Genomic DNA, 24,842 nt, shown 5'->3' on the forward strand with positions numbered 1-24,842 from the left:
TTGTAAAAATTTATTACAATTTGTAGATTCATCTCTCTCCTTCCGCCAATGTGTGTCTGAAGAATTTTAAATAACCAAGATTCAAACAAGTCTGTCATTTTAGGAGCATCTGCTGCCTCTTCTGCAGAAGAGCCTTCTTTAAACATTCATGAAGCACCACTAACTGGATTTTGATGCAGAGTTTTGAAGTCACTGTCAAGCACAATAAGTCCCAAGAGAACAAACACAGGCAGTGAGATGAGCATATAAAGGCAGTGTTTAGTGGGTGAAACATTACTACTTACCCACGTTCAATATCTGCAGCCGGACTTTCCCCAGTTTGGTTAGCATTAGCGACCTCCTATACTGCATCTTCATCTGTCTGAATACAAGCATGCAGTGGCCACTTCAGAGAATATGCTCAAACCCAGGTCCTTCAATTAAGAGCACACGGTGCATTACTGGTCCTATTCCAAGACCTATCACCGCTATACGAGGGAACTAATGCAGTTTCCCCAAGGATTTCTACAAAGTTCACAACAGGAGTCATCTCCCAATCTGAACAACCCTCCCACAGACAAGGAGCAGCACTAGATCATGATGTTCATTGCATTTCAAGAGTATAGTAACATAATCCCAGAAATCAGTCTTTATTAAAGGGAAGGAAATTAGAATGAATGACTATTCAGATTAGATCTTTTTGAGCAAACATGTTTTAATGTGTCATTTCATAATTCTTAACCTATCTTTAAAAAGAACTAAAGACATTGCTTCATAGTTCTGCACCAGCAGAAGGAGAGGCATGTGACAAAGTTTTCAAATTAAAAGTGCATGGAGTATTTTGCCGCATCCTTTATACATAAGATCTCTCTGTCATAAGAAAGAATGCACTGAACAAATGTTTAGAATGACAAGTACCTGAAAACATCCCCTCCCTCTGCCCTGACAGAGGGACTGATACACAGCGCATTTCCTTGGACAACAGTGCAAGGCTTGACCACATGTTCTTCTGTACAAGAATCTGGCATTTAAACCTCTACACTGATTTCTGGAGTATTCAAAACAATGTTTTAATAGAACAAACATTTCTGTGTTCTTGTATAGTTAGCTAGATCAGTAAATGATTCGTTATAGTCATAAACAGGATATCACAGTCTTACAAGTACTATGCAACAGGAGTTCAAAATATCATTCAGCCAATGCCTTCTGGTGTCCGCTGTGTGCTAAGGGTAATCAAACTTTGGCTCTTAGCAGAGGTAAGTGGAAGTGAATGAATTACGTATATTTTCCAGAACTGACCTCCACTAATCCTCAGCGCCAACAAATTTCAGAAAACCAACCACAGATTTATGGATTATCAACACACAGGCCATTTACAAACATTGCAGGCGCTTAAATGTGGGAAGTTCAGTAGTCTTAGAGTGTGCTGAGCTCCTGAAAAGAAATCCATTGAGACAAGAGGGCTGAAGAAGCCCTGAAATGATGAAACTTACATTTTGTTAACAAATGAAATTTCCTATCATTTCACTTTATTATTCTATATTGAATTCAGAAGTGTAGTAATTAAAGCAGGACTGTTCATTCATCTTGGGATGTGGAAATTTGAGTCTCATGCTATGAGAAAATAGCTGAGAAGTCTAAAAACCATGAATGCTACATTTACAAAGCTTAGAGGTTTCCCCAATTTCAAACAACCTTTGGCTTTAAAGTGTAGGTGGATAAATGTCATTCTCCAACAACTGAGGGTTTTTTTGTTTTTTTTTTTTAAATACAGCATGCATGTTGTAAACATAGAAGCAATGCATCCAGAGAAGGACAAATAAATCATTCAGGATCTTGTATCTAGATCCAAACACTCAGCTAATCTCGCAAAATAATGACAGGGGCAACTTTCCTCTGAATACAGGGTTGCCCAGAAATTAAACTGTAGTAGGCAGCAGGTGCATAGGCTCAGAAGGAGGGCAAGTGTTGCTCATATGTGTGGGGGTGAGTGTTGTTCCCATATGTAACAAAACAGTATTCTGCAGCTCTCCATTTCTGCTAAAAAGCAAGACAGCCATAACTATACTGGTCACATGCAATTATCTGGCTGAAGCTTAACTGGTCTGGACAATGCTCTAGAAGCTCAGCATGTAACTAGTTACTGAAAATACATATTTTTCATTGTTAAAACATTACTTCTATTTTGCTCTCTTTCACTGAGATGCCATAAGATTGACTGTATTAAGACAAAATTAAATCCACATCTATTTAAACCTAGCTACATATTTGCCCAAATCTCTAATGGGGTTCACTTAAAATGTCTTCAGAAGAGGCTTCTTCCATATAATCTACTTAGGGAAAATATTCCTCAGAATACAGATGACATTTAGTAGCTGTTACATGGGGTGATTATAATGCACTTGTGAATGTTCATCCATCCAGACAAGTTTAACATTCTAACACTTTACTTTAGAAAGCAGGCCTGCTTGTGCACTAGAACAGCTAACAGGCTGCAAGACTGCTGCTTTGGGGCACAAGATGTGGGGTGGGAGGCTAAGGAGGGAATCAAGATATCCCTTACAAGTTTAAAGGAGGCAGGGAGAAAATGCTTATTTTAAGTCATTCTTTAATTAAAATATTTGTAAGTATATTATTCCTACATCTGACTAGGTCTTATTATTGAGTGAGGTCACATTCTCACAGCTGAAGTCCCTCAAAAGAGGTCAGGAGCAGATATTATTGTAGTTTAGTTCCAGTCATGTCTAATGACTAAGTTACTGAGCCTTTTACAGCTCATTCCATACATACAGACCACATCATCCAAAAAGACATGAAAACAATCAATACTAAAGCAAGTAATGCCAAAACACACAAGAAGAAATCACCAGCTCCATTCTTTATTTGACATACACATGCAACTCCTGCTGGTGATAACGGGAAGAGAGAGTGTACATTTCTAGGACAACCTCCTTCCCTCGATACTCTGGATTTCCTGGCTTTTCCTAGTAACATTATTTCATCAGTGCGAATGTCTAAATTTCATGCATAATGAATTTATTATTTTTGGTCAGGGAAAAAAATCCCCTTAAAGATGAGACAGAGCTAATACAAACCACTGCCACTCTGATTGTCAAGATATGTATTGCAAGGTGGTGGTGGTGGTGGGAGAGGGAAGGGTGTTTTGTTTTTGAAGAGGCAGGATAATTAAATAAATCTGTTTAAAGGACTTGTACACAACAAGTGCTGACCCAGTGGTTCATAATACACATTAAAATGTATATTTGTCTTTCTTGGTAAATTATTTTTAAAGGCTGTTTTCTTCATTGTTCCCAAGTCCCCAGACCAATCTTTGGTCTCATCTTTGGTTCCTCACATTAAATACGATTTCCAATCCATCAGCCCAATGGAGATTGTGTGTTAACATCTCAGTCAAGCAATTCATTCCTGTGCTAAGCCTTTATGCAGATATATTCAACAAAATTGGTGTAGAAAGTGAGATTCAAGTATCTCAGAATTCCTCTGCTACCAACATTCCTCCCCAAGAGGCCCTTGGCTCACATTACGCATCAACAGCAGTTTTTAAAATATCTCCAAACTCTTTTGGAACTACAGGAGTGAAAAAAAGAAAAAAAATCTAAACATTGATTTTCCCTTTGTAAAGATTACTTTAAACACAGAACTGATTTCTGTTTTCCTCCATCAGCGGTAAGCGCAACCCTCCTTTTCTGGAAAACTGGCTAATGAATTGCCAAGGAAGCATTGTGGGCATTATCTACCAAATGAGCTACACTTGGTCTGTTACTCATTCCAGATTAGTCCTATGGTACCTCAAGCCAGAACTACAGGGTTCTGATTGTGGTAAAGATTATTAAAAAAATTATCTTTAGTTATACTGAAAGAAAGCTGAGAAATGAATCCTTTTGTGGATTTTTCATCTTTAGCACCTTTCAAGTTTAACCTAAACTAATTAATGAAGATATACAAATATATGCAATTTATTCAACAAGTCTGGAAACAACTACCTTTTTCAATTTTATAGCAGTAAAATTGGTTTATAAATTCAGATTTAGACAAAAAAGATTGCAGCCCTTGTCAATAATAAGTAACTTTAAAAAAAAAAGGTAGCATAACAATATGATAATTCCAGAAAGGAGGGCTAGATTCTAAAAATACTATGATTTATAGACTGAACTTGACATTATTACACCAAAAAGAGGTCCAAATTACAGCCAGAGATTAACTCCAATATTCTCATTAATAAAAGCAATTAAGTAAACCTATGTTGGTCTAAGGATTTAGTTTTAGTCAGAATACATTACTGTAAGTTACTACCTTTACTGACTACACTTTGCAGGGTAATCTGTCCAGATATCCACAGATCCAACTTCTTACTTTTCCTGTGTGCTAGTTTCTTTTCCTCAATGCAGATTACCTGGAAATCAACAGCCAGCTCAATCAATGAGATGTAATTACAATGACACAGTGCCAGCTATTAATCTCTACCCAACAACATTTGACTGGAATGCTGGGAACTTGTGATTGGTAAAATATTGCATATTATTTACAAATATCTTTATCACCGCCTTCTTTCTATACATAACCATTAGGATAGTGTACTCTTGCTAAACAATCTATTTACAAATGTAAACTATGCAATTAAAATTTTAAATAAATAAAACTATATACAATCTCTACATCATGTAATGATCTGAGGTAACACAACCAAGCTAATTACATCTTTCACCATTGGACATAGATTTATCTATATAGTGCTAAAAAATTCTGATGAAGGAATGAAAACCTTGGCTCACTCTGTCCACTTTGTAATGTCTTGCTTGATTCCCCCCCCCCCCCCCCTTCATGCTGAATAATTGTGTAAAAACTCCTTGAGCTTTGTTGGATAGTCTGTCATCACTCCAGTTGCTCCCAAATCAAATGCTCTCTTATATTCTTGTTCTTCATTCAGCACCCAAATATACACCTAAAGACAAAAGTACAGAATGAACAGATCATCTAGGAAGTCACTAAAATTAAAAGAAAATGTGCACAAAATTAAATAAAGAAAATTATGATCTAAATAGTTTAATATTAGCGAAAGAGGAAGCCAGGTATATCTAAGATGCTCACATAATCATGACGTCAACATAAAAACAGGTACTTGACTGCAGATCTAGGAAAAGAAGTTCTCTAATGACAAATGACAAACTTCAACCTCTAACGGTCTATAGAAGAACGTGGATCTCTCTGTTCAGACGTTCCCAATTAGCAAAACTAATATTAACTAATGCAAAGCTAATAAGGGACAAGTCATTCAGCAGGTTTGTAGAGGTTTAAAAAATATCAAATATGAAAAGAAATGTTTTAATAAAATCAAAAAGGGTTTTCAGTTAAAAGGGCTTTCCCCAAGCATCTAAATATTTCTTTACAGTGCATGTGTTAGTGTCTGAGAAACAGAAAGCGACTACAGAATAGAACATGAAACCTATAAATCTGACTACGAACAACAGTATTTCATAATCTAGCTTGACTGCCTGTGATAAACAAGGTACAAAAAGTACACACCAGTGGTGAAAAACTAGTTAGATTTAAAAAATCTGTTCAATTTGGATAATCTCTAGTATTATCAGTAACAAAGGTAAGGAATTAATTTAAAATGCTTTTATTTTGATAAAGTCCCTTTAAATAAATACTTTGGGTGAAGATACTCTTGCCCCACCTCCACTCCCTGCATGGAGCCTTATTAGAAAGTAATTTCATCTGAAAATCTGTTAAAAGCCTTTTCATATTAAAATGTCAAAAAATAGGTAGTGAAAAGTAAACTACAAATATTAATTAGTAATCAGATGCAAGGCTAAACTTAGTCCACTGCAACTTTTATACATACCGTAAAGATCTGAATAAAGAGGACGCCTACAGTAAAATTGTACACACCAAGAACCCCTTCAACTATTAGGAAGATCAGGCTGGTCTAACTGCCTTCAGTTCCTACCTTCAGGTCTACTTTTAGGAACAAGGAGTGGTAGTGGGAAGATGGAGTCAAACTTTTAAGAATATTAACAAAATGCCATGTAACTATGAAACAGCTTGACTTCTGGTTTTATCACACTGTACCTGAATGCCTCGAGCAGTGAGGTGATCAAACAATGCTTTCCTCATTAACAATCTGCAGCAGGGAGAAAAAAAACTATTATTTTTACAGGACCCAAAGCATGCTAAGCATCTTAGACCATGTCGAATTCTCAACATCTGTATGTTCTGTGGCAACTGCTCCATGTCACACAGTTTCAAGAGCTTCCAATGAGGCACTCTGCTTAAAAGCCTAAGTAATTAAAACTTCCAACCTACAGCTAGGAAGCACAGTAAACAGCGTTCCAAACTATTTGCATTAGCAGTGTATTTTTGTGATTCATTAACTCTCCTCTCCACAAACAAGCTCAACTCCAGGTAGGCATCCTTTTTAAAAATAAATAAATAAAAAGGTCTTTATAGCAACACCATTCTACAACAACATCAGTGAAATATGAATTAAGGAGCACCACCATTAGACAAGATTCTTATCTGATTTACACCCTTAGAATAATCCTCTTAAGCCTCAAGAAGAACTTCATCCTTGATGCCAATAGACATGAAATTTTTCTTAAGTGACCTCCCATTAAACCAGATTGCCTATCAGAGATCTTTACTTGGGTAAAGACGTGGAAACTGAAATCAGAAGTAGAGAGAGGAAAACAAAAAAAAAAAGACTTATTAGATCAAGTCCAACTCCTGCAACTTTTGGATTTAGTGACCCTGAAGACGACACATATTTAACACTATCTTTTAAGGTCAAGCAAAGCTCTATAGGATATCTTGTGGATACTGTGAAATGACCACACGAAGTAAGAGACCAGATTTTGAAGCCACTGACACCCATGTAAATGGAGAGTAACTCCACTAAAGTAAAACGAGTAATTCAGGATTATCTTATGGGTATAAGCAAGATAAGAATCTGCCGAGTGGCAGTGCTCTTCCATGCATATTTCACTGTATAAATGTACATGTAATATGAAATATAAATCTACAAAACATATTCCCCCATGTGCTGCAGGAGATGCATATTGGCATTATCTCAAATATACAAAATACCAAAATTTGACACTATACAAAATATGGTTAATTTCACAATAGTAACTCTATACTAGTCACTTGAGGCAATAATCACAATGTATATAGAAAATGAAGTGCATCAGGGAAATATTAAAATCTTACACATCAGCAAGCCAGATAACAAATTTTTGCCTTCTCGTCATCTTCTCTGGTTCTTTCAGCCTAAGAAAAGAAAAAGGAACTTAAATTTACCTCAGCACAGAAAAGTGCCATTTCAGACTATGTTCACACAAAAGAAGTGTGCTGAATCAGTCTTTTGACTTCAAAAGCAGTTTTTCTATCACCCACAAGAGTATGGGAAGAAGAATCTTCCCCTAGTTCTGAGACCAATGACTTGGATTGTGCCACACAGGAGAAACGCGTAACTTTAGGTGGAAGGCAGGAGAGATGGAGACCTAGAGGCAATTTCAACTAATCGTTTGGGCAAAGGAAAGACAAATCAAGAGATCCTGAGATATAAAACAAGCTCTGTTAATACCATGCTTTCTGGCCTTCATTGGCTCACTTCATCCCCGTGTCAGTTTCCACATCTGATAAAAGGTAGGTAGATGGTGTCAGAATAATTTCTTTTTGCAGCACTGAAGAATGTATCACTATATAAATGCTAGATAGTGCTCTTTAGCTAACCTCAGCATAAGTGGTGTCTGCAAAGACAGCTGCTTTTCTTTGTGGGATGATATGTTAGGGAGACTGCTGTAAACAGGAAATGTGCTGGGTACACATAGTTAAACATCCCACCGCTAACCACTAAAAAAAAAATAAATAAATCAAGGATGTCAAGTAGACATTTCTTAACTAAAGAATAGAAACTTTTGCTTAGACATGCACAAAAAAACCCATCAGAGAACACATGAATCTTCATCTGTTTTGGAAGAAATGCTCTCTCTGACCACAGATATTATCTTACATTCATACGGTGGCTTTTACCAAAAGCACTTTACCCAATGATTAAATATAGTAATTATTTCTCTCACCTCTGAAAGGCAGACACCTCTCAGTTTTAATAGCACACAGCAACATTTAGGACAACAGGGGAAGCATACTTGAAATCAATTACCCAAACAGGCCTGGACACTGAAGTCAAACTCTCTACTCCTGCTAGACGTGGGATGGAATCTTTAGATGTTTAAATGCACTAATTCAATACTGACCAAAGGGAACAGTGCCACATACTAGATCACTAACACCACTTATTTTAGCATTCAGATTTACTTGGAAGTCTCCATACAAGTGTTGCCCCAAATTGACCCTATATAGCTAGAGAAATGTAACTAGATCAGAGTCCGAGACTGCAAGGACATTTTATTGTCTTGCTGTTATGTCACTGGAATGACAGCCTGAGGAGCGTGTAAATCACTTACTTCAGGATGATTGAGGGCATAGGAATTTCTAAGAATTCCTCCCTGATGGGAATGAATGGCAGCAGACCAGTGTAAAACAAGCCAACAAGAAGCAGGACACGTTTCAAACAGAAAAGGATAGGAATATCAGCATTCTGTAAAAACACGTAGAAAAATAATGCAAGTTACTTATCAGGTTGTTGAAGCTTTTGTATCAAAACAATCTTCAGTGAATCAATGTGTTGTAAAGTTTAGCATTTGTGCTTAAAGACATAAAACATCTAGCAGAATTGCCAACTGTCCAAGTTTGCTGGGTCTGCCTTTGATTTGTGTAGTCCCAGCTAAAGTTCCAAGCAATTGGAAGAGGCAGTAGCTTCCGCAAAAGAGCCAGCCATTGCCTATGATCTCCATCCCCTGCATCTGTAATCTGATAAAATTCTGGGGAAAACCAGGACGACATTCTGGCACTAAGCACTTCCTGTCTCTCATATTTTCATTACCATAGGAGCTGCGCATGCACAAAGGGGCGCTGTTCAGCTTCAGAGCACAGATGAGCTGAGCACCCTCACAGAAAACCAAAAGGGGACAATCCAGGCACCATTGAGTGCCTACTGAGTGTGGTTCTGACTGGCTCCAAGGCAGTCACCAGCCTGGGGAAAAGGATTTCGGACATGAGAAACCAACTGCCATTCTAGCAAATCCGGCTCAACTGTGACTGGGAAACAAAGACATTCAGAAAATAAGAGACTCCTAGGAACAGAAGAGACAGCAGGATTCAGAGGACAGACGTGAGAAAGGCAATAGTCCTTACTCCTTCCCCACAATCCACTCCATAGATTGATTTCTCTTCCCACCCCACCAATTTTGTTTTCTTCCAGTATTATTGATCCCATATCACAGATGTATGCAATACTACTGTGCAGTGGGTAAATCTTGCTTAAAAAAAAAAAAAAAATCAAACAAGCCACGGGGTATCTACACACAAAAGTTGTACTGCTTTAACTATAAAGTGGTACAATTCTCCTATTGCAGACACAATCATACCAGAATTAAAGGTGCTTGTAACTGGTATAGCTTATTCCTATACAAGAAGAGGAATAAGCTGTATCAGTATAGGTCACCTTTACACCAGTAAAAGGGACGGTCTGTATGAAAAGAGTGCCTGGCATGCTGGGGTGTAAATCAAACCCACAGTAGCCTGCTGCACACTAAGTGTCACTGTGGACCCTGCTGCCGCACACTGTGGGTTCTGTAGTGCACTATGAGCTACTCCACTTTGAAATAGGAGTAGATTAAAGCACACTAGAGAACTTCGGGCACACATCATCAGGGTTCACATGGATAGTTAGTGCACAGCAGGCTAGCAAAATGTAGATTAACACTCCAGTTTGCCAGGCACTGTTTGTACAGATAAAGCCTAACTGCACCTACACTAGGGGTGTTGTCCAAATTGAACAATTTTCAATAGGAAAATTATACCACCACCAAAGTAGTTAAATTGGTGTAAAGACTGTGTAGATCAAGCCTAAGAGTCCCTCTCACAAACATCTTACAGCCTAAAGGCATAATATCCAGGGCATTACAATCCAGAACAGCACAGCACAGAGACAGTTGTGGGTAGGCTTTATGACTTGAATGTTTTTTCACAGAGCAAGTGAATTTTCAGGAAACCTGTGAAGGAGAGGAAGTGCCCTTGGTACCCCTCAGCTGGAAGGCCATTGGTGAGACTAGCAGCAAAATTAAAGCGTGTAATAGTACAGCATGGAATCAGGAGAGAACTTCAGCAGGATTGTAAGAGTAGGATGGGGAGTTGGAAGAGATGAAGGAGTAGAAAGACTTGAAAGCAGGGGGTGGAATATTCAACTTGATGGAGAAAGACAGCAGAAGTCAAGAAAGAGGTCAGAGAAAGATGTGGAAGAAGAATGTGTGGGTCTCACTCTCAAGCATCAATTAAATACATTCATATGTATGAAAATTAACATAAGTCATTTTAAAAAGTTAGGACAAAAAAGGAAGTGTCAATATTTTATTTAATTTATATTTTAATGTGTGGAAGAGTTAATACCATATTGGTACCACAGTTCTGACCACCGGTGAAAAACCTAGGGAAATGGCTAAATACTCAGCATTTACAGAAAAATACTGTATCAATCAACCACCACACAGTTACAGACAGACTGGGTGGAGAGAATGATCCTTAACTAGGGCATAGTTATTTCTTGGTGCTTACCTCTTTATGACACTTCTCCACAATCTCATAACTGACATTGCCCCACACTGTCAAATGTTCTCGTTTGTACTGGCTCACCAACTCTGAAACCTGTGATCAATAATCAAAAAGCAGAATCCTGACATTTATTCACTGATACCACCCATTTGAGATACGTTTATTCTACAGCACTTCCACAGTTATTCACTGGGAGCTCAATATACTGCAATTTATTATAACAAAGAGTTCCTTCAGAAAAAGATAGCTCTTCATACTCTCTCCCATCACTTTAACAGCCACTTCTAGGACAGGATGCAGCAGCTGTTCAGCACAGCATTTCAGGACAAGAGATAAAGAATCCTGAGACACTGTGTTGTTAGTGGCTATAACTAGAGTCCCTTTTGGGAACCAGCATCCTGGTTACTTAGGACACGTAGGGGCACTGGGTGTAGTTAGAGTAGGAAGGAATTGGGTAATGTGATTGGGTTTGAAAGGTTAATGGAGATCACTTGCACCTTAGGGAGTCTGATGAGCTAATGAAGTAATTAGCTCATGAGCTGGATAGCTCAGAGAAAAAAGCAAGCAGTATAAAAGGCTGATTAAGGGAGCAGGAGGGAGGCCCCGTCTATCTGCTGCTACATTGTGTTGTACATGGAGCATAAGGCAAGAAATAATAATAAAGACTCTTGGTGAAGGTACCCTGCAGGAGCATGTACGCTGTTTAAAAACCAGGAGGGCTTTACCAGCCAGCCATATCAGGGATTTCTCTCTTCTATCAAGTGCTGTTATCTTTACCTAAATAGCATACACTACACAATATCTAGATGCCAGTCTCTGCAACTGTCAGGACCTCCATTTTGCATCTCATCTTAAAGATGCCTCTAGCAAAATAGCATCCCCTTCCTATTGCTGTGAGGAGGCACAGGTTCAATCCTGACTCGGGAAAAAACAATTACTCACCTTCTCGTAACTGTTGTTCTTCCAGATATGTTGTTCATGTCCATTCCAATTAGGTGCGAGTGCACAGTGTGCACAGTCATCGGAAAGTTTTTCCTTAGCAGCTCTCATCGGGTCAGCTGTGGAGGTCCCTGGAGTGGCGCCTTCATGGAGCTCAATACATGACCCTGCCCCTCCTCAGTTGCTTCTTGCTGGCTACTCCGACAGAGGGGTAGGAGGATGGGTATTGGAATGGACATGAATAACACATCTTGAAGAATAGTAACAAGAAGGTGAGTAACCGTTTTTTCTTCGAGTGCGTGTTCATGTCAATTCCAATTAGGTGACTCCCAAGCTCCACCCCAGACATGGGGTCAGAGCTAAGGAACCACTGATTGGAGCACCGCTCTACCGAATCCTGCATCATCTCTGGTGTGCTGGGTAATAGCATGAGAGGTGAATGTATGTACCGAGGACCACGCTGCTGCCCTGCAAATTTCATGTATCGGGACCTGGGGCAGGAAAATCAAGGATGAAGCCTGTGCTCTAGTGGAATATGCCATTAAGTGCCAGGGCTGGGACCTTGGCCAGCTCATAGACTGTGGATGAAAGGCAGATCCCATGAGGAACTGCTTCAATCAGAAATCTCCCTCCTTTAGCACTGGGGTAGAAAGCCCTGCATATCTTGCACCTTTCTGTCTGGTTCGCCTCCCCTAGACACTTCAGACATGAGTTGTGGGGATCACTCATTGGTGCAGGCTCGCTGCAGGTTCTGCAGGGTTTAAACACCACTCTCAAACCTCACTAACACAAATAAACTAGGCTAAACTAACTATATGAAAGAACGCTAAGGGAAGCACTTGCTAGGCAAGCGATTGCAGTTCCAATGACCATCACTGGTAGTAAGAAGAAACCGAGGAGGGGCCGGGTCAGCAGCGTCATATATTGAGCGCCATGAAGGCGCCACTCCAGGGGGCTCCAGAGCTGGCCCAACGTGAGCTGCTCAGGGTTAACTTTCCAATGACTGTGCATGCAGCATGCACACACCTAACTGGAATTGACATGAACAAGTACTCAGAGAAGAACACCACCTTCTGCTGAATCATCAGTTCTACTTCCTGTCATCTCTTATCCAAGTACAGATTAGATGTGACCTTTGCGCAATTTTATTTCAATGCAACTCAAGGTGCTAATTTTGGGCAGCAGGTACTGTGTCGTGCACCTTTTTAATCAGCACACTGTTGTTCACTTTGATGTCAATGTTGACTGGAGTATTTGGAAATGCCTCAAACACCTCCTTCAGCAGTGGAATGCGATTGTCTTCACCCTCACAGTGGCATTCTGGAAAGCAAATGGAGTTGTGTCACTGCTGTGATTTGCCTCTCAATATTTTGCAGATAAAAGCAAATCTAAAGAGCACTCAACATTTTGATCAAGAACCTAAAAGAAAGATAGTTTTGAAAAGCTAGCATACTCCTTGTAATGAGAAAAAAACCCCTGCAACTATCTAAGTGAATCAAAATCATTATCAAGGCCAATCCTATGGTCCAGCATACAGCACAATATGCTACCCTCAGATGCACATACTTGGGGGAACAAAATAAACCCTCTTGGACCAGTATACTTGTATAGAAATCTGAAAAGCATATACAAATTTAGTTCTAATTTTTAACCTGGATGTGTGAACTCATCAGGTGGCAAATGGCAAGTATAAAAATCCATCCCAAGAAAATGATGTAGCAGAGTTCATCATTTCAATGCCCACCCTGTTCAAATCCTAAGTTAATTGTCACCCTCAACTTCCAACAGCTCCAACCTGCTAAATTTAATGGTTAACAGATAATGATAAACAGAAGGTGGGACTAATAGAAAGAAGAATAGATAGGTATCATCTAGTTAAGAAAGTATATTCTCTTCTCAAACTTATATTTACTGAGGAAGCATTATCAAGTGGTTGGAGAAGGGAACAAGAGCCAGGAAATCCAGGTTTCAGTCCCACAGATGCTATGTTACCTTGGGCAAGTCAGTTGACCTTTGTACCCTTATTTCCTCATTTGGGAAATAGGATAATTGTGAAGCTTCACTTAGTGGTTTTTTAAATGCTTTAAGATTCCTGATGGATGTCTTGAATAACCTTGGGCATATCTGAAACAACGTTGAGGACCATTAATACTAAATACAGATACTAAGTCCTTCAATTTAGCCCATTTGATAAAGTCTTCAGAGGTTTTGAGGTGGGGGAATTACTCTTAATTTGAGTTTGTCAACATGGTGAACATGATCTATTTAAGTAGCAGCCTGAGAATAAGCACCTTGTTTTCAGGAGGAGTATTTTCACCATTTTATATGCTTTCCTCCTCTCACAGCTATATTGGTGCTTTGCTTAAACCCATTAATAGAGCAACTCATTCTCTCCATTCCTTCTGCTAAAAATGCATTTGTGTCAGCCAGCATATTGCAGAAGTCTCTACCAGAACAGTGTAGTAGATCCAAAAATATCTCTTGAAGTCGCAACCAGATAACACACTAGCCAAATGCCATTAGTTGGAAAGAGAAAAATCATTCCCCCCAACCCCCCCATATCAGGGATCACGAATCAACAATCTTAAAAGAAATCACAGGGGAATTGGAAAGTGGATGTACTTATTGCATGGAAGTAACTGAACAGGAAAATCTCTCTTGCTGAGTAAACATCTTAAATTAAATCACTACTCACTGATGTGGAATATATCAATTTTTTTAAATCAAGGCAGATGATTTAAACAAACAATCTTCCATTTCATTTGCCAGAATAAGAACTGTGCTATGGTTAATTAATGAAAAAATATTGTAAATGCTGTTGCAATTTAAAATGATAGGTTTACCTACAAAGAAACAAAAAGATTACCTTTCTGAAAGGTGACATCCAATTTGCAGAGATATGGTGGGAGTTCCTTAAAAAAACAAACAGAAAAAATGAGCAAAAATACACACAAACAGTCATTGTTTTTTCTTGAAACACATGGAGCAGAACAAATTTCAAGCCACAAATCATATAAACATTGATTATCTTGAAAAGATAACTAACATTTTGTATATATTTATAAGGTCTCCTTGCCTCTGTATTAGAAATGGTTTTGCGAGTTGTTTGCACAATGACACAAAGCAGAATGAATATTCTAAGAGCTACCCTAGCAGCAACTGGATAAACCAAAGGATGATTTTGAATTTTTTATCTATGGGCTCATCTAAATTACCCGCTGGATCGACAGGCAGCGATCAATCCAGCAGGGGTCGATTTATCATGTCTAGCCTAGACGACGTGATAAATTGACTGCTGAGTGCTCTCCCGTCAACTGCGGTACTCCACTGGCGCAAGAAGCGGAGTTGGTGGGGGAGCGTCAGTCGTCGACTCAGCACAGTAAAGACACTGCGGTAAGTAGAGCTAAGTACATTGACTTCAGCTACATTACTCATGTAGCTGAAGTTGTGTAACTTAGACCGATTTCCCGCAGCCCCTAGTGTAGACCTGGCCTAAGACTTCGGTAATTCTATTAAAATTTTAGTGAAAAATTACAGTTCTGCAAGAGATATATTTTTAAAATAATGGCTCAGTATTTAGGTATTGAAGGACACTCTACAAATGCAAGATACACACTTTGGAAATCACAAGTGCAGTGTCCTTTGCTTCCTTCCCTAGCCTAATGTCTTAACAAAGCAATATATATATGTTGTCTATTTTTTAACTATTAGGTTTTGTGGTTTTTTTTTTTTGTTTTTTTTTTTTAATTTTCTTAAAAACTTACTGAGTACTTGAGGTCAGATATACTGATGTCAACTCCAGTTGCTCTCTTCAGATTCTCATCATGCGATACCACTACTTGTTGGTCTTTCGTCAGATGACAGTCTAGCTCCAACATATCTGTCCCCACATTAACTGCACTGCAGGAAGCCAGAAAGCAGTCTTGAACCACAAGTACTTTGTGGAATGCACAAATAATTTAAAAACACACAAACTTTTATCCAGTGAACTTGGTCCTGGTGAAACCAAGAGACTTTAAATTATTTACATGTATACCATTTGAAGCTGAGGAACAACAAAGTTAACAACTTGCACAAGACCAGTGTCAAAATCAGTGTCCAAGCTGGGATTTGAACTTGGAAGCTCCTGACTCCCCGGCCCCTGTACTGTCTAAGCCTCAACACACAGTCTTGCTAATCTCTCTCAACACAGCGGGACAAACTTTAAGGGTGACAGGGTACTTCACTCTCCATGGTCACAGTTTAGTAATTTTGGCATCTGACACTTTCTAGCCTCAGCATATTTACTGTTAGGAAAATTATAAATTTAAACACTCTTTAATGAAAATTATTTGAATGGCATAGGTTTTTCTTTTAAATTAGATTTTTTTTAAAACAAACAATTTCTTTAAAATGACATATAAGAGACAGCTAAAGAAATATTGAACACTTCAGCACAGTGATTCTTTTCTTTTTAAAAAGCTTGTCTGATTTAAGTTAGCAGGGATGGGACGGCTCAGGGGATTAGCAAATGGACATGCAGCCTTGGATCTTTAGGATACTGGACGAAATGCAGCTCAGGTTAGAACTAACACAAGCTGTTTCCATCTGAGAATTCCCAGGTGACCTATGAGATCACCAAACTCTACAATCAAATTACTAGTGCACAGGAGCCCACACCACAGAAACCAAATTCCGTAATTGGCACATTTGATAGTCTCATCTGAGAGACAAAGGACTGAACAAACCCAGGAGATTAAATTCCCTCTGTATTCCTATAGTGGGTGCCTGGAGGAAAGGGCTGACAGACTTTTTTTTTGTGAAGGGAAAGGTAGAAGAATGGAGAAGACTGATGAGTATTAATTAAAAAATAAAACAAAATTTAAGTTAGTTGAACTTGATACATCTGTTTCTGTTTCTCTTTACGGTTTTATTTCACTTAAATAGAAAAAATCCAGAATTAGATTTGAGTGTCTAATTTCTACTTGTAAAATCAATTAGAGCAGATTGGTCAGGAATAATTTGCAATATATTATTAAGGTTTATAAATTAAGCTTCTGAAACCAGTTTGTAAAAAGCAGTCAATCACTGACTTTTAAAGCTGTAAATATCACTTCCTTGGAAGATATGACCTCATTTTACCACCAACAAGTAGTCAAAATGTTAAATCGTGACAAGTACGCACATTATGTAATGTCTCTTTAATGATCTAAAATTACTAGGGATTTAGACACAGCAAGGACTCTAATCTGTTTGTTTCTTCCTTTGTGAGAGGTGGGCTTGTCTACACTGGCAATTAACAGCGCTGCAACTGTCTCGCTCAGGGTTGTGAAAAAACACCCCTCTGAGCATAGCAAGTTGCCACGCTGTAAAGCACAAGTGTAAACAGTGCCCCAGCGCTGGGAGCTACGCCTCTCATTGAGGTGGTTTTTTTAGTACGCTGGGAGAGAGAGAGAGCTCTCCCAGCGCTGTGCCATGACCACACAAGCAGCAGCGCTTTAACATTGCCAGTGTAGACTAGCCCTAAGACTGACAAGGAAGGTATATTGCTTGGCATATTAAACACACACAAAAATATTACTTTATTGACCTCATTTGTCTTTATTTAAAAAGTTAGCATTCAAACCTCCTATCTAAGCATTCTCCACCTCATTAAATAATCCAGGTTTAGATTTTCAAAGCAGTGCAGAGGACTTTGCCACATATCTTCCATTCTATTATTTAGATTATCATAACCCTAGTATCAAAACTTATGTGAAACTCTCAATATACTGCAGGTAAGGCAGAGAAGTATTATTTTTTTTAAAACTGCTGGATCTAAATAAATTAAAAATATTAAACTCAAACTGCGTTCCAGTCTCCAATGAAAATTGAATTCTCCATCTATCAACATAAGAGAGACCCAGGAGGTTAAGTTACATCAGACAGTTAAGAAATATAAACTAAAGTTTGAAAGCCTTTCGGTTAAAACAGAATAATATTTTTTCTTAGCTGTTTGACAATGGATCTTAAAACATTTACCAATGTGGCTTGATTTCAGTATTTTTGGACTAATCCAGAGTTCATTCAAGTTAATGAGAGACTTTTCATTGACATTAATCTGGCCTTTTATGATTTAAGCATAATATGTACGCAATACTACAAACAAATATTGTAGCATATTGCCATAAGGCTGCTTAACATGATTTCTGACCTAGCTGTTATGATGACCAAGAACCAGGAATGTGCCAAATTAAAACCTCTCTGCTATTAGCTACCATTCAGTCTCAATAATTAAGTGCGAGAAGAGAAGAAAATACAATATCAAGAATACTCTGATTTTCAGCCTGGTTTCAGTTGACTGGGTCTCCGGAAAAAACAGCATTTCTAGCTATATTACAGGACAGAGGCCAAGTTCATGAATGACAGTTCAGTATCATATATTACCAAAACTTGTTATCAAATGATACTGTTGCTTAAAAAACATAGAGCTGCTGGTGAACAGAAGCAGGAAAACAACAGCTCCTATTGTTAATGATCCTAAGTATTTGCCAGCCTGTAACTAGTAGCTACTGCTAGAAGGTTTCTCTTCTTATTACTTAGCGGTTTCAGCTGGAAATAAGAGTCTGCTCTACAGCACAGTCCGAACTTCTCAAACTCACATTGCCCTAAAAAAGACAAGACATTCCTCGACTCAAAAATACAAAGTATTCTGGTATTGCTGGACAACAGACTCATTCAGAACCTAATGATAAAATCCCGATCAAGCAAGACTTTTTTAGGTTTAGAGATAAACTCACAAAAATACAGCTGTTTGTCTTCATAAAGCCCTAACATGTTCCACATAGCGAAAGATATCAGAACAGAAGGCCTAACCTAAAGATGCATTCCCATTTGGCAATGCCTGTAGTTTATAAACACCAGACTGACAAAAGTTCTCTTATTTCCTGAAGCCCAGCGAACTCTCTAATGAACTCTCTCACATCAACAATATAGCTTTAGAAGAAGAAACTAAAACTCAGTGAAAAGACCTGTCAATCTCTTGATGACTTCTTTATCTGATTCCTGCCAAGATCCCAGAGACATGGTGCTAAGGTACATTTTGTATTCTACACGCAATTAACATTTCTACTGTGATTTTTATAGCACTTTGCATGCAAGGTCTCAACATAATTTTAAAGATTTTTTTTTAAAACACGCTGTGTTTAGAAATAATTTTAAACCTAAAATCAAAGAGTGTGTGTGTGTGCGCGCGCTTATATATATGTTGGGCACTTTAAATTACAAATAAGAAAAATGCGGCCCTTGGTCTGAAGAGCTTAGATTCACAGTTAATATCAGTTACACTGTGACAGGGATAGATAGTAATGAATACAAAAAATACCTCACTTTACTCTTACTATATTCCTTAGGGCAGGAACCATGACCCTGTACACCTCTGAGCATTGTAGGAACTTAAAATAGTAAAATCTAGTTATCCAGGTAAGAATTATGCAACACACATTACTGATACATAAATATACTAAAATGCAGATGAGAAAACATTCAAAGTTTTGCCCCATGTAGTTGTATTTAAGTTAGGAAAACTTTATCTAAAGTTTTAGCACAAATCATCAAAATAACAGATTTAAGGCAATATACTACATAGATTTTAAGAGAATTGGTAACAGGTTGCTTTGAAGAGCTTGTGTTAACAGAGGTTAAGAAAAAAAAGGGAAGTAGTTTTAAAAAAAACAAACACTATGCTAAGCTGTCATGGAGATTAGAAGCCCTGTGGTGATTTTCAATAGTGCTGTTTGGTTAGGAACACTGGCACTGCTGCATACTCTGGAAGAAAGTGTACTAACTGTAATTAGGCTGTTCAATACAAATTAAATTCAAAAAAAAAAAAAAAAAAAAAAAAAAAAAAAAAAAAAAAGATATTTCTGCCTCTCTACTCTTAGGTGACTGAGAGGAATGTTGGATTTGTTTCTTTCTGGAATATTGCTGATAACTTTGTTGTAATCAAGACTTTGGAGTTCTCAGCAATATTCCAGAAAGAAACAAATCCAACATTCCTCTCAGTCACCTAAGAGTAGAGAGGCAGAAATGTCTTTTTTTTTTTTTATTATTTTTTTAAACTTAACAGCCTCATTACAGTTGATATTGAGAAGTCTTTTCTAAAGCCCCTCAAACTGCAGACTTTGAAAACGGTGAATTACAACCAGGGCTTTGGAGAGGAACCCAGAACAGCGGAGCTGCAGGTTTTTGGTTCAATACAGAAGTCACCAGACAATGCATGAGTAGAACCCCCTAGCCCACTTTGGTCTCCTCCCATTGCCCTCTGCAGTAAATCTCTTCAAGAGACATCTGCGCAACACATGAACAATGCAAAAAGCTTTGTAATTTATTGAAAGAACACAATGAATCTCTATATGGCAGCCCAAGTGCAGTGCCAAGAACTGACACCAGGCTACTCTGATTTTCAAATACGAGGTCAGTACTAACTGCCATCTTCATGACGTAAGTCTCATTCAGCTAAATATGTCGGTTTTCAAAGGCAGGATTAAAGAAACATGCAGTATGTTTTCATAGTTTCAGAAGGGAAGATAGTAATCAGCTCTCCTGGGTTCTGTTCCCAACGGCCACTATCTGCATGGGGAAGTCATAACATCTGTGCCCCTGTTTCCCCATCTGTAAATGAGGATAATACTTACTGTGTGTAAAGCACTTGGATGACAGATGTTAGTTATAGAAATGTAAAGTATTATTATAGAAATGGAATACTGTATCTTAAACAGCTGCTATGTGGCAAATACAATTCTTTAACGTTTCATATATAGACAAAATTATTAAATAAGACTATTTTAGATATTTGTTCCTTTTGTACTTACTGGCAAAAAGCTGCCATTGTGTTTTCCAGGTTCTCTCCAGCACCTGTGAAAACATCAAGAACAAATTTAATAAAAGATATCTTTTTACTACACCCTGAGGAAAAATATACCAATGAACGTAAATAATTCAATGGGTAAAAATGTCAATATTATGACGGAATATGGTCTGGAGGAATGAGCCAGAAATCCTGAGTTCTAATTCTACCTGACAGTGACTCACTGTATCATCTTAGGCAAGTCACATCACCTCTTTGTGTCACAGCTTTCCAAACTCTAAAACGAGGCTAATTCTTATAGAAGTGTTTTAAGTCTTAGCGTTAGTATAGCACTTTGAACACAGAAAGCACTGAAGTTCTTACTGAGAATTACATACATTAGACACTCAGACTTTCCCCAAAGAGCCATACTAGGAACTTGCCAGAGGTCCCCACATAACTGACAAAGTAGAGCAGACTACTCAATATACAGAGTACAGATGTGTGGTCCACAAAGACTGCTACTCCCAAGACGCAGTGCCTTGCCCTGAACCTCTATATATAAAAAAAAAGCAACTGAAGGATGTTTTGTAGAACTCCCTAGACAGCATTTGATCCTCATTATATATGATCTGCAAATCACAAAACAAGACATTTAGAATACCACATACTTCAGACTATTTCTCAAATTGCATTAAAGTGCTATGTCAATAGCACAGATGAAATGAACCAGACACTTAATTATCTACAATAAGACACTTACCATAAAACAAGTCTGCTTCAGACAAGAGAACTTTGGCTGGTATCAGTCAAGAATAATGAATCCTGTATGACTTCTTGACAAATTCTGCAGATTAACTAAAACATTGCTAAACTTATTGAACATGCTAACACAAAGCCCAGCTGCAGGATTTAAGGTTAACCTAAGGCCCTTTCAAATGAAGGAAGTATGTGCTGTAGAGAAGATAATTTCAGCTCCAGACAGAGATGGTGCAAACTGCATCCTTTAGAAACTGAGTTGAACAAACATCCTCATCCCAAGAAATGGCAGGCCAATAGCGTAACACCCCACTACTGGAGAATTTTGTCTCAAGTAACTTTGTTAATGAGAATGGGTTCCATGATATAGCAGTAAAAACACACAGAAGATCTATTTCAGGGACAAGGGGACAGGATGAGAATGAACACTGTGAAAGAAAGTGTGGACTGACCACGTTCTTGAAGCCTAACAACACAGCCCAGCCAGTGTTCAAAATACTCCTCTTCACTACTATAGCTTCCAACAGAGATACTAAAAACTTCGCTCTAAATGAGTTCCATGTTTATATTGCACGGGGAAGACACAAAAAACAGAATATGGCTTCAGAATGAGAAGTCAAGACTTAATTATTTTTGTGAACAAGTTTCGGCAATGACTACACATCAGAGGTTTGCAAACTGCAGTCAGCAAAGCATTTGGTGGTCCACAGACTGTTTGGTTACATAGTCCTGGGCTCTGAATGACCAGAGTAAGGTTACTGTAGAATTATGACAAATTTAATTCTACCTGCCAAAAATTCATATCTGATAAAAAGTTGGAATTATTAGAAAATAGAAGCCGGTATCTTTATTTTACTCAAATTGATTCAGGAAGTATCCTAAATGTAAATAGAAGCCTAATTAGCATCAAAAAGGATTTTTGCCAAGATAGAGAGGCCTGGCATGGGGGTAGTGAAAAGGATATTAGTTTCAGCTGGGATAAGGACAGATATACAAACCTATTTTACTCTGAGCCAGGAGTAAGCTAAAAAGAGATTTGCAAGATTAAGATGACCCTTCCCTAATGTTGAACAAGCCTTTGAAAGTAGCCTAGCATGTAGATACACTTGTTTTTAAACAAGAATCATAGTCCATAAAATAAAAATTGAAAAAAAAAACTGGAAACATACAAGAGCTACAGTATCTGGAAGCAATGTCTGTTGGAGAAGGCACCTATGCAAATATTTGCTCCCTCTTAGCTGTGACAAAGCGGTGGGAGAGACTTGATAAAGAATATGGTACAAATTGATAACGAGACCTGATCTACAAAGCTGTAATGGTTTAACTAGAGATGATATTTTATTCTGATTTAGTGAAACCTATACAACTGTGTGTGTGTGTGAATACTCACATCAATTTAAACTTATGTACGTTTAGTGTGGTAAATTTACAAGTGCAAGTTAAAGTGAAATACTTTTAAACAGATTAAGACTCCAGATACAAAAACTGCATGACATCAAGTTAAGTTAACTGGTGCAGCTTCTGTGTTTAGACAAGGCCCCACTCATTTCCACTAGTTCACAGAATTTAACTGCAGAGGTCACTAGCTGTGGGAGCCTCAGACTGACAGGTTGAATGGCAACAAGTTTACTATGGTTAGACTGACAGAACATGACACACTGATAGTGTGATACAAACCCATTATTTTTTTATTTCATTTTCTAAATGTGTGTCTATCCATCTGTTTTGAAAAACCTCCAGGGATGGGGATTCCACCTCTCTTGGAAGCCTATTCCAGCATGTAACTAAACTTAGAGTTGGAAAGTTTCTCCTAATACCTAACCTAAATCTCCCTTTCTAAAGTTAAAGCCAATTATGTCTTTTCCTACCTTAAGTGGACAGGGAGAACAATTGATCATAGTCCTCTTTAAAACAGCCCTTAACATATTTGAAGATTGTTGTTAGGTTCCCCATGAGTCTTTTTTTCTCAAGACTATAACAGGCCCAGGTTTTTAACCTTTCCTCACAGGTCAGGTTTTCTAAACCTTTTACATGAGAGTTGTTCAAAAACTTCAGACCTTATTTTGTTTTGATATTTACACAGAACTAATTCAAGAGATGCAATGAAATTCAGCCTCAGAAGAGAAGTAATAAAAGGATATTTGGAGTCTAAGGCTTTGTCTACATTCAGAATTGCACCAGTTTAATTTAAATGTAGGATTTTAAACTTATTTAGTTATACTACAGCAAGATTGTGTGTGGACACATTTAATTTAACTGAAACATGGCTTATATCAATGTAGCTTAACTCAATTCCTTAGATAAGGCAAAGCCACATAGGGCCTTAGTGATGAGGACAAGAATCTTAAACTATCTTAAACTCTGACTTCGTTGTAGTAACACAGTCCATAAGTCCAAAACGTAAAGAGAAAACAAAAGCAAAAATCAAATTAATCTTCAGTAGGAGCAAGGAAGTCCACAAGTCAGGCTTTAAATGATGGGTGTGGCCAGCCACATGATACAGGCAGTGATGAGACAAACAGATCAGCAGCAGACAATCATGCTAGTGGGTGCTTTTGGGGAGCAGAAAGAATAGTTTAAAGAACAACCAGAACAGAAAGTTGGCTGAAGATTCCAAAGGCAGTGGAATGAACACAGAACCCAACAGCCAAAGGAGGTAGCTGAGCTAGAACTGGAGTTCTATTGCCTGGCCTGCTGCTAGCCAGATTCCTAGAACAGGGGTTTTTACCAGCTGAAGTCAGCTGGTTATGCAGTGAGAAAAGAGAATATTACAACAGTCTGAATGGGATGAAACAAACCCATTAGCAATGAACAAAATCAGCAAGAAAAAGCGTTGCACTCTGGCAACATATCTGAAGTGACCAGGAATTTTCCACAGCAGAAACAGGAGTCAGATATCAGCTGAGGAGATGATTCCTCCTAAGGTGTCAGGTATGGGAGAAAGCTACACAGAAAAGTCATGATGGACAGAAAATTACAACTGTTGACTAGATCCTCCCGGTATTGTCTATTTTGTTTGAATTTCATTTTAAAACAGATTTATACGCCAAGCCTTATAATATGGTTAGCAAGCAAGACAAAGGTACTCAAAGGCCAAAGTAAAGGACATGGTGCAAGAATTTAGACAGCAGAAGGAAGATTAAAAAATGTGTGCATCTCATGAATGTAAGAATGAAATTTAAGACCACGCTGACAAGTTACATTACCCAGTGCAAGCATGTACACTTTAATAAGAAAGCCCTGTGAGACATCTAGGACACATATAGTTACCAAGTGCTCTGCACCAGTAGTTCTCAGAAAAAAATAAGTTTAATCACTGACTCCAGTCACTAATAATCTTGACAAAAATCACTGTTTTAAAAAAAAAAAAGTTACCTTTACCAGAGTCAACAGAAATTTTACCATAGGACAAATATTTTTTCTGGGTCTTTCAATTAAAGGATTCTTCTCACTCATTAACTAATATGGGTAACTGTTCAAGTACTCATTTAACCATTTTGTTTCTCAATACTACATGATTAATGATAAATTACACAGCCAATACTACGAAAAATGTTTAAAACGCACCTGCTGTATTTTTATGTTCCTCTTCAGACCAACAATTTTCTCTTGGGCTAAGTGCTCAATCTCAGAAATATAAAAGGCTACAGTTAATGACTGAGAT

The 24,842-nt window shown here is 38.0% G+C and overlaps 1 protein-coding gene across 3 annotated transcripts in view; it reads right to left on the reverse strand.

The window, feature by feature from the left end:
• Positions 1 to 676: 676 nt before the first annotated feature.
• The window catches only part of GDPD1 (glycerophosphodiester phosphodiesterase domain containing 1), a 28,307-nt gene continuing 4,141 nt past the window's right edge, over positions 677 to 24,842 (reverse strand). For 2 of the 3 annotated variants that reach the window (XM_075059520.1, XM_032784962.2), the window contains exons 2-10: positions 20,445 to 20,487; positions 15,378 to 15,513; positions 14,480 to 14,525; positions 12,815 to 12,933; positions 10,678 to 10,767; positions 8,469 to 8,602; positions 7,210 to 7,269; positions 6,073 to 6,124; positions 677 to 4,942 (exon numbers count right to left, since the gene is read on the reverse strand). In XM_075059520.1, coding sequence (XP_074915621.1) covers positions 4,820 to 4,942; positions 6,073 to 6,124; positions 7,210 to 7,269; positions 8,469 to 8,602; positions 10,678 to 10,767; positions 12,815 to 12,933; positions 14,480 to 14,525; positions 15,378 to 15,513; positions 20,445 to 20,487 — 803 coding nt within the window. In that variant the 3' untranslated portion in view covers positions 677 to 4,819. Of the gene's footprint in view, positions 4,943 to 6,072; positions 6,125 to 7,209; positions 7,270 to 8,468; positions 8,603 to 10,677; positions 10,768 to 12,814; positions 12,934 to 14,479; positions 14,526 to 15,377; positions 15,514 to 20,444; positions 20,488 to 21,630; positions 21,651 to 24,842 lie in introns of those variants that run through there. The other variant, XM_075059522.1, reaches the window with a different exon arrangement.

Source organism: Chelonoidis abingdonii, chromosome 20, assembly GCF_003597395.2.
Source record: "Chelonoidis abingdonii isolate Lonesome George chromosome 20, CheloAbing_2.0, whole genome shotgun sequence".
NCBI classification, from domain to species: domain Eukaryota; kingdom Metazoa; phylum Chordata; order Testudines; family Testudinidae; genus Chelonoidis; species Chelonoidis abingdonii.